This window comes from Sinocyclocheilus anshuiensis, unplaced genomic scaffold, assembly GCF_001515605.1.
Source record: "Sinocyclocheilus anshuiensis isolate Anshui unplaced genomic scaffold, SAMN03320099.WGS_v1.1 scaffold2090, whole genome shotgun sequence".
Lineage (NCBI taxonomy): Eukaryota > Metazoa > Chordata > Actinopteri > Cypriniformes > Cyprinidae > Sinocyclocheilus > Sinocyclocheilus anshuiensis.
In genome coordinates this window covers 921,137-932,496 of record NW_015560626.1, presented here as the reverse complement: position 1 = coordinate 932,496, position 11,360 = coordinate 921,137, and the positions used below count along the sequence as shown (strand labels likewise).

General features: G+C 36.2%; 1 protein-coding gene across 1 annotated transcript in view; it reads right to left on the bottom strand.

The window, feature by feature from the left end:
• Positions 1 to 7,594, bottom strand: part of LOC107681949 (complement C1q-like protein 4) — a 14,746-nt gene extending 7,152 nt beyond the window's left edge. The window contains exons 1-2 of the mRNA XM_016478324.1: positions 7,186 to 7,594; positions 5,226 to 6,737 (exon numbers count right to left, since the gene is read on the bottom strand). Coding sequence (XP_016333810.1) covers positions 5,226 to 5,759 — 534 coding nt within the window. The 5' untranslated portion in view covers positions 5,760 to 6,737; positions 7,186 to 7,594. The remainder of the gene's footprint in view (positions 1 to 5,225; positions 6,738 to 7,185) is intronic.
• Positions 7,595 to 11,360: the final 3,766 nt, after the last annotated feature.

Here is an 11,360-nt window from a genome sequence, read left to right as displayed (position 1 = left end):
GGGAGCAGCAGCTCATTTGCATTTAAAGAGACAGGCCCGAAAAACAGCGTGTTTCTGCTTCCACTCAAAAAAGGCATTTTCAAAATTATATAATAAATTATCTGTGGGGTATTTTGAGCTGAAACTTCACAGACACATTCTGTGGACACCAGAGACTTATACTGCATATTGTAAATAGGGGCATAATATGTCTCCTTTAAAACCAGTATAACATGAAAGAGGATGCAACTGGTAAACTGGAAAAAAATAATAAGGGTGTCACCTATGCATTCCATTTGACTAATTTTTAATCAGTTTATACCATTTCCCTTAAAACTATTTGGCAATTAGAGGCCGTGCAATTAGGGATCACCACAATTAGAGACGACCAAAGACACTCATTATATTTCTACTGGACTATGTACTTGTCAGTGCACCGGGAGACATTTATTAGAGCAGGTACTGGTCATTAACAGACAGGCGATGGCATTTTTAACACTAGCGTGTGAAAGAGCTCGACCTTTTGGAGGTCTATTAAAAGAGCGTGTGACAGGTGAAAAAGGAGAAAAAGAAATGGTGGAACGATTAAGCAACAGAGCGGACGGAGTGTAGATTAGTCTACTTTGAACAGAGGTTTAGATTTGAGGGTTTGGGAACCTACATGAGGGACCATAAATTAAAAGATTAACAGCACACGGTACGTTAATGATGAGGAAGAAGCATGTAGATGCTAAATCAGAGATGACATATTTTGACTCACATTAGCATTAAGGCAAACAAACCATTATTCAACAAGCACAATAAAACGCCACCAATAACGCTAGAAGCATCAAATCCTTTTAACAAATCTCTCCATATGTTTATAGATCTTTATGCAGTTATTCCATCAGACGGTGGAGGTTATCTGACTTATACAGCATAAAAATTAGAAGCTATTATTAAAAGATGTGTGATTTTTGACCCTAATGGCACTGGGACTTTTGAGGATGGGATATGACAAGTTAAAATCTTTTCTTGTATGAGATTTTCCAGATGCTGTGATACAGTAGCCTAATGTATAATGATGAAATTTCATTATTAATCTCCTTCAGTGGGCATTACACCAACTTAATTACAAGAAAAATGAAGATGACCTCATTAAATATTGAAGAAGGCACTATTAAGATCACAGCACTAATCCTTTCCATCTGTTACTCAACAAATGAATTCTTGTAACAAAAAATTACATATTCATCTACTATGATATATTGGTAGCGTTTAAGTACAAATAAACAAAAATGTACTAGTCCTAAACTAAAAGCCAGTGAAATATGGGCCACTCTTTAATTAGTGGCATGTTTTAAAAACCTTGAAACATTTACCTTCTTCAAACTGCATTTTATCATCTAAAAACCACATATCTTGGAATAAACAATCAATGAACAATTTAAGTGGGTTTAACATGGTGGTGTGGAAAAACAAAACATAGCCTATAAGTAAGCAGACAATTAATTTTATATTTATACAAACAAAAAAAAAAGAAAGAAATGGATTGTTTCTGAATGAAAATTTCCATCATAAACCATTTAACATCGTTCGAAAGCCTAAATTTTTCTCTAAAATTATATTACAAATAATATATATATATATAAATTATATATATTTCTTTGTTATATGTACAGTACACTATAAACATTGTCAATTAAAATTTTCATTTCAATGTAATTACAAATTCTATTTGACTTTTTATGTAAAACTTCCCTCTTTTAACACGTTTTAAAAAATTAAACATAAAGGGGAAGTTAAAAAGTCTGTGACAAATCCAGATTTTGACCTTTAAAAAAATATATAGGAAAAAAGTAATTAAAGAAGCATAGTGAAAATTGAATTTACTCTATTCTTTTAATTGTTTTCCTCTAAAATGAAGAAAACTACCTGTAATTGAATCTTCATCCTATAAGAAAAGATTTAAATTATATCAACGTTTCTTTAGTTTTCAGTCCTGCTGACCTGTGACTTTTCCATGATTATCCACCTACATCATTTCCATTTCAGGAGGTACCAAAGGGCGCTAACTCACAGACCATTCAACATTGACACTCCTGGGACACTTTAGCCTCACACGTCTGAGGTCCGACAATGAGCAGACCGTCACAACCGCACCAGTCGGTATCAAGAGACCAGCTTTCACTAGCTGTCAAAACTAGCGCACAGATCAGCCAGATGGTCACACGGGCCTGCAACCAGGTACGGCAACATGCATGCCACACTCTAGAGGATACCCGAGATCCTTTTTTCTCTTAATTAGCACCCTAACATTCACAGACAGTCATAATTAGCAAACAAATGCTAATGTCAGGATCTGGTCTTTTTATCTTTAAGACGCCTTGTTAACCTGTCAAACCATGACATGTTTGGCGCTTCTCCATCTGTCTGTGGCTCTGTATTCACATTTGTCCGTGCGTATAAGCCTCCCAGAAGTCTCGTCTCTCTGCCCACTGTCTGCAGCTTTCTATTAAGCCATCTATCTTCCTTTCCTGCCCTGATCTTTCTGTCAACCAGCCTGGGTGATTCTGCCATACTCTGAACTGTCATGGCTACCCTTGCGTCCTTCTCTCAGCCTGTCTCACAATTCACTTGTGCACTTGAGCTTGTGGGCCGCCCACTGGGGTGCCATATTGAACATGGCCTCCACAATGAAGATGCGAGATGACTGTGTCAAAACGTGTTTTCAAGATGAAGGATAAAAACTATGATATATTTCACTGCTTATTTTTTCCATTTTGGTGTTGTTCCTTTACAGTTTCTCCTGTAAAATTACATATTTGTGAGTGTTTCTTCAATGATACTCACTTTTGTTAATGTGGGCTTAAACTGAATTCCCTTTAAAACACTCTTCTCACTAATTTAATTCATTCATCTAATAACAATGTCCAAATTATAATATAAACATTAAAATGATTTAAAATGACTATTTCAAGCTTAGTTTAGGTCATAGGTCTAAAAACGTAATATTTTTAGGATGGATTTTCATATTTTAATGTTGAAAACATCTGGATCTGGGCCAAGGTTAAATCAATAAAATCTGTACATAAAGGCATTTGAGTTTTTTTAAATCATAATTAATTACATTTTTTTTTTCTAATAATAAAGATTTATTTTTTTTTGTTCTGAAAAAAAACGTTTATTTCAGTGACTTACCAAAATGGTTTTTTTGAACTTTTCAAAAAATATTTGAACTTACTCCTAAGATTCATTTCTGAATGAATTAATGTTTTTGAATCAATAAATCACTTCTATTGGTGTAGCAATGTTTAAAAGGACAATCGTTTGTGAAGCTATTTTTTTTCATGTAGGAGTTTGATTTGAAAATACAGTCTTTGAGTAATCAGGAAGCTCTGCTTCATAAGCTATAACAAAAACAAAATGAGAAAATATGTTTTAATAAAAAAATTGACCTAAAAGACTTACCTAAAACACCCATATATCTATTTTTGTAGAATAGTCTACATCCAGTCTTGAGTAAAACTGCACAATTCTCTACTCCAAAACCTTTGAATTTCTGTGTACTCTGTGTTTTGCAAACTGGCCTATAATATTCAATAGACATGACTGTTTGAACATCATTTTGTCAGCATTCAAAAATAACCTTTTACAAATGAACATAAACCTCCTAATCCCAATGGACCATTGTCTGCTTTCAGATGACACTTCTGAGAATTCCAGTCTCTCAGCATCTGTCAAAAAATCTAGCATCCTTTTCACTTTTACATGCTCTGTACTTTCCATAGGTAGCTGCACAAATCTGCATGCAATGAACTCTTTAAAATCTTAAACGCTACAAAAATTGTGACTTGTGTCACAAATGGACTGCTGACTGTATTTTAGGTGCTTGGGGAAGTATCACTCCATTTGCAGTTTATTTGGTGTAGTGAGCAGTTAACCCACACATTCCTCTATTACATTTCAGGCCCTACAGAGGAGTAAAGCAGTGCCACCTGATGTGCTCGAAATGGACGTAATTGAGTGGACCGAAAAGATAATTAATGAGCAATCAATGAACATGCAATAGAAGGGGGCACGTACAGCGTGCAGGGGATTCAGTCTAAGAGTTATGAATGATTTAACAGGGGAAGCAGACTTGCATGACAATACAAAACTGTACCAGTTGGACCAATTTAATCTACTATGACTCTAATCACTTTTACAGGTGGTCCACTGCATTAAGCCAGCGGTTGTTGTTTTACAACATAACACCAGGCTTTCATTGCACAGTGAAATACAAATAAACATTTTATAGTGTGCTTGCGTAAAACTGTTCATAAAAGAATATGTTACGATTGCCTGTCAAATAAAAAGGTCCAAGAGTGTGTTTTGATCTACAAAGGTCATACAGTCACTTAACAACACTACAGATAAACCTTTTCTTGTCTCGCTCATTTCCTGCCTTCAGTATTTAATTAATGTAGAGGGAATGAATGGCTGAATGTGGAAACTGTTAATTTTTTGTACATTCATTATTTAACTGGCAGTAGACCACACCATGACAGCTCTGGCTGCTGAGTCGTATAGCACATTTTTAGGTGATGAGTGAGATGTAAATATGATGTTATTAAATTGTCAAAACATATGGCAATGCAGCTGAGATAGTTTGGACACACAGATAAGATATTAATGTCACAATTTTCCTTTTAGTCTTCTCCTGGTCAGCCTTGCAAAACAATACATCTACGTCCAATTTGCTTCCATCATATTTAGTGCGATGGTAATCAATTATATAATTTAATAGAAATTTTAATAAGAAAAAAAGTTCATAATCCAACTATTCTGAATCCTCTAAATGAAGTTGACCTTAGTGGTGAACTGAGGCAGGGAGAAACTACTTCCTACATTTGACTGCACACACAATGTCTATAATAAAGCCGCAAAAATGCAATTCTTTCATCATTTACTCACCCTCATGTCATTGTAAACCTGTATGCATGTTTTTCTTCTTTAGAACACAAAGATGATATTAAAAAAACAAGTTTTTTTTTTTGTAATGAAAGTTAATGAGGTTAGATGTTGTTTTGGACCCCATTGACTTCAATTGTATGGACAAATCAGGTGAAATATTCTTGAAAATATCTTTTGTGTTGCAGAAGAAAGTAAGTCATACAGGCTTTGGTATGATATGAGGGTAAATTATTACAGCATTTTTCATTTTTGGGTGAACTATCCTTGAGCCAAAGATTTCATTTCAACCACAAACCATGATAAATTCTTACCTGTCCGTTCTTCTTGAGGTCCGCCCACATACTGGTCCCATCTCCTCCTCTCATCAGGACATGGTATGTGAAGAAGTAGATACCAGGTAGAGGGCATGTGAATTTTCCAGTGCTGGGTTCATAGTAGTTGCCAACATTGGTCACCACATCATCAAACTTGAGCACATCAGTGCCTTCATGTTGCTTGCGCAGGCCTGCGTAAAACGCAATTTTAGGGCTGTAGAATGACGGCACGTAACCGCCAGGCCCAGGACCTGGGGGCCCTTGTGGACCTGGCTTTCCAGGCTCTCCAGGTGGTCCTCGTGGTCCTGGGATTCCCGGAGATCCCCGATACCCAGACTTCCCTTTCCGGTTTGGAAAATCAGGAGGTACGGGTGAAACAGCCGTTAGCTCCTGGCCGTGAGATGTGGTGTAGGGGTCACAAACCATCCGACAACTTCCTAGCATTTCATAATGACTTCCCGCATTACCAGCTCCTCCTCCTTTAGTGCTGTGGACCAGTAAAGGGATGGTGACCAGGAGAATCAGAACCATGGCCACACCCACGGCCGCTCCTATGACACGCTTGCGACGGCTGAGCCGGGAGACAGCAAGCGTTAGAAAGTCCTCCTCTCCTTTAGGTGGAATGGTGCCCGCCAGCGTGAAAGTTAGAGAAAAACTCGCTCAAGTGTGAAAGCAAATGTGGGTTTGGGTACAAAAGAACAGCCAAAGAGCCACAGATATCTACTGAGGAATGAGGCCAGTGGGGAGAAGGATAGAAGATGAATTTATGGATGAGACAAGGAGACTAAGAAGAGCGTAGAGCATACAGAAAGGAGAGGGTGTGATGGGACTAGTCGTAGGACAGAGTGGAGAGCAACAGGAAGATCTGGAAGAACGAATAGGGACAGTGGTGGCTGCAACACAAAGGTGTGGCACGGAAAAGAATAAAAGATGATTACAGAAACACAAGGTGGATCTTGGTCACCTAATATATGGAAATACTTGCAATACAATGCAATACAGTATTTTTAAAGTGTTGGAATTTCTTTGCTAATAACAATACAAATCTTTTCATTCATCCCCTTGTTTGTTAACATTAAATATACAGTGAATTCTCTAAAACACAGAAGATGCTTTGAGGTTTTCTTTTGCATAAGTGAACAACAACGAACTGTTTTTGGTTTTTCCACTTCAAAGGTATTGTCCACCTAACAAAAGATGTGCAATTGAGCAATTGCAAAATTCAGTTCATGAAAGGCTAGATGAAATCACAGTTATCTGCTTGCAAAACAAAATTCAAATGAAGTCCAACCAAACACCTGACAGATGTGGCAAAACAATCTGTCATCCAGTGTTCCACGTTTCAAAATAAACTGATCCTGTACAATGAAATTTGTCCAACGCCCTGCATCGAAACCTGATGAGCCACAATCTATTGATCCTACAGAATATTATTATTAATTTTTCAGGGACATATGAAGACCCCTGTAGTCACTCTGGCAGGACTGGGAAAATTCCATAGAAATAGAACTGGAGGAGAAAAAAACATGAAAAGACAATAAGGAAAATTTGTGAGGGCTATATTTTGTTTATATAAATATATATATAACACACACTCAAATTTATTTCCATATGACCAGTTTTATCCTAAATTAAACATGCTGAAAATTTTCTTTAGTTATTTCTTGCAAAATCCTAAATGTATCCCAAACATCTGTAATTTTATATTATTATTATTTTTATTTATTTGTTTATTTATTTATTATTATCATTATTATTATTTATTTGATCATAATGACCACTGAATTCCATAGAGGCCAACTGGCGTTTTTAAATATGCACAAATAAACAAATAATTAAATTAATACCATAAAAAAATATATATTCTTATACATTCAGAGAAGCACGCTGTGAAAGTATGACACAAGTGCGTAACTTCAAGTAGGCTACACCAAAAAGGCATTAAATAGACACTTACCTTCACTTCGGTATTTATGGAAGATCTTTAGGATTAAAAATCGTCCTCTGTTGTCTGTCCTTACATTCGCTGAGTTCCGGAACAAATTAAAGGTGAATGTAATTCATATGCATCTTCAGCAGACGAAGACTCCTCTCTTTACTTCAGCAACAGACTGAATCGCAGAATAACGATTTAAATGCTTTTCAAATAAGGTGAGTTAACTTAATTGAGTTGCGACTATCACTTATTTATTCCTCGGACCGTTACTGACTGCACGCGTGCGTGAAACTTCCGCTTTTGTCGTTCGTTTTGTCGAGAGAAATAATAAAACAGCAACAGCGCTGGACTTCTGACTCCGACACCTGTGAGATTTTCACACTCCACACACACACACTCACACTGTTTCCTCATTCCTCCATCCGGTCGACTCCTCCCTCCCTCCATCCATCCCATCCCATCTCATCTCATCCTCGCTCCTCTCACTGGCTGTGGTTTTTAGACACAGCCGCTGTGTTTGTACAACTTAATCATAATTTAATGGGGGAAAGTGGTGTAAATGTTAATCGTTTATCATGTCAACAGCCTGTTGACTAATGCTTCTAAAAATAAGCCATTCTATGAACAAAAAAGCTCTTGTGGTGGACAGCAAAAAAAATGACTGGGTGAAGCATCTCTATCTGTTTGGATTAAAGATGGAGCACTGTGATTTTTCAAGGCCATTGTGTGTGTGGCTCTGTTTCTCTAGCTTTCAGAGCTCATTAGTGAAGGACACTGAGACCATTGTGCTCTCTCTCGCTCTCTATCTATCTATCTATCTATCTATCTATCTATTAACAAACTAACAGATATATTGTATAGACCTAGAATAGCTGACAAATAGGCCTATTATGATGAATTAAAAAAAAATGTCAATACAACATTAAAACTGACTCGTCACCGATAAAATAGGCTAAATTAACACTTTCATTAAGAGTTTGCATAGCATCAACTTGCAGTCAGTTTGAAGGCTAATGCCACCAGTGTTTAAATATTGGGTCTGGTAGCAGATCCATTGAGAATTCAGTGTAACTCATCCAGTCTGCCTCCCTGACAGGACTAATCACACATCTGCATTTTTAATATTTAATGGTGGAGGTAGTAGTGGGGGGAATACATATTGACAGCTTTTTTTTTCTCTCGGCCACCCTTCTCTGCACCTCTTTCTCCGATATGACCAGTGCCAGAAGAGAGAAGAACGAAAGAAGTGGACAGAGAAAAGAACAGCCTGGAGAGAAAGCTGCGGAAGATGCTCCTCAAGTAAGAAGTATATGTGTGTTACAGTGTTGAGTTAAACACTATGTCACTCCCACCTTGTGTGTCAGTCAGTCTCTTCCATTAGAAATACACACACACACACACACAGTGCGGGTTTAACCACAATGGGTGTATAATCATTGCCAGGAGACATAGGCAATATAGTGAGAATTGGATTTTTAGTGGCTGTTAAAATATTACTGAGATGATTAATATTAAAAAATGCACATGTCTCTGAGCTGTCTTTCATTCGCTCTTCTTTTCAGGTCTCGTTTCACCATACTGTCTCTCTTTTCTCTTTCTCCTGTCATGTAGGGGAGAGCGGGGTAAGTTGTCAATACTGTTTTTGGAGGAGAAGCTCTTAAGCTGCTTAGTTGAGCCAATGGCACAGCCTATCCCCAAAGCATCTGGCACAGCTTACCCCACAGATACAATTTTGGTCAAAAATCTTTATTAAAATCCACTGCCATCTTTTGTCTTTTTTTTTTTTTGTCATGCACTAAGCTAGGCTTGAGAATTGTTGCATCTGACTCATTTTTAGCCTTTAAGTGATGTACCTTTTTCTACCACTGATGGTGACTCAAGAAACTGTTGATGGTTGTTTCATATCATGCGTCTGTAGATCTCTGTTTGGCTCTCATCGACTGTTGCTTGATGTGCAGCTGTTGAGAGTTGTATTGAATGGCACTAGGGAAGCAGCATCTGGACAGTTTTCTTGGAACAAAACGTAGTTCTATTCTTACCACACAGTGCTGTGGAAATATTGTGTGTGTCAGTCAGATCAAGCAGGCTGGTACGGCACTACGGGGACAGCGTGATCCAGTGGATGTTCTCCTCCAAGGTCTCTCTTTGTATTCAATCTGCAAGAGGATCACGTCACAAGTTAACCATGTAGTGCATTATGCAATGATAAATATAAGTCATTGTGAAATATAAGTTTACATTTGTGAGGTGTAAAGTCAGAATTGCTTTAAAAAATATATCTGGTGGAAATGGAAGGTGGAGCACATTGCATTGTGGGATACATATTCCATACAGTGTGCTCTGATGTACAATGTACAGTTTGGAAAATTTAGTAGTTATTCCATGCATACATAAAATTTGCTTTGTGTGCACAGTATGCATATTATATACTACAGACCTAGTAAGTGCATTCTGATGCTTTTTAAAAGAAATCACTTCATTATCTGTATTTAAACACTGAATTGATGGAAAATAACAAGAGAACCACAAGTGTTCTACACATGAATACATACAGACTCACTAATCATTAGCAGACACAAGATCCCACAAGAGTCGCTGTGACACTTATTGAAAAACGGATTCTGCGCATAGATCCACACGTGTCACTGAGTAGGTGTGGAGAATGATTTATACGCCTTTATTTATGTTCAATTTTGGTTAACGAGATTACCACTGGGCAGTAAAAAAGAAATTAGGACATGAATTAACACTCAGTTAAACAGGAAATATTGACAAAGTCTACCAAATGGTCAAAGGAGAGGTGACCTGACCTTTGCCCCGGAGGAAAAGAATGGATCTTGATCTAAAATATAACAGCCTAGATCAGTGCCTTTGAGGGTTATGGTGTTGGAAAAAGATTAATAAAACATCACAAGGTGCTGAAACAAATGCCTTTTGGACTTTCACATTGTTTCAGGAACAAGGAAATTGATTCACTTTGGCATTCATACAGTACAGTGAATGTGCATGAAAGGATGTAATTACCAGATGTCATGTCATGGAGAGTTTGTTTTTTGTATGCAAATGTGGAAAAAAAAAGTCTAGTAAATTCAGAAAAAAGGGGTTAAAGGTCAGTGACAGTGTCACTATATATGTCCATATATGTACTGCAAAAAAGAAAGAAAAGTATTATTGTCTTATTTTGAAGTAAAAGCACAAAAATAATTATTATCTAAATTATCAACATACATTTATAAAGAATTATAGGATCAAATATTCAAGATATATTAACTGAAAGCAGTTCTGAATATCTCTTGCAGCTGTGCTTCTTATATAAACTTAAAATCTCAATATCAATCACAATGTCTCAATATTAATAAAAAACATAAAATAAGATTCAAGATATATTCTCTAAATAATTCTGAATATCTAATGCAATTTAGCTTCTAATGTAAATTCACATTTTCTAAATAAAACAATAATGTCTAAACTACATTGTCAGTCCGTATATGTGCACTCCGAAAAAAAGTATTCATTCTTGTTTTGCAGTAAAATCATTATAATTATCTAAATTCTCAAAATAAAATTAAATAAAATATCTAAAGAAAAAATACATCTTAATAATAATTTAAGATATATTCAATGAAAAAATCTGAATATTATATACAATAGTGTTTTTAATGTAAATTTAAAATCTCAAAATAAACAAAAAAAAATTAGATTCTAGATATATTCTCTAAAAAAAATCTGAATATTTAATGCAATTTTGCTTCTAATTTAAATTCAAATTATCTAAATAAAAACAATCATGACTAAAGATGATATGATAATTAGATAAAATGTAAATTTCTAAACTTTTAAAATCTAGTCTTTGTGTTTAGATATTTCATTGTGAAATAAGAGAAAAAAGATTTTTGCAGTGTATGTGTATTCGATAGAGAAGGGGAAACGTTATAGGTAGGTGAGTCTGTATGTGTGTGTGTTTCTGTTGTGCTGTTTCATTAGACTCTGATCATGGAGCCTGATGCAGAGTGACAGTGTGTAGATTGAGTTGCACAGCCACTCTAATTCTCTCCATTAATAAGCATCGTTCCACACTGCCGTCCCGGACCACATTTATTAATCACAATTTGTCATCTGCCTTGCGCTCCACCCATTCTGTGTCTTTCTTACCCCCTTCTCTCTCTCTCTCTCTCTCTCTCTCTCTCTCTCTATCT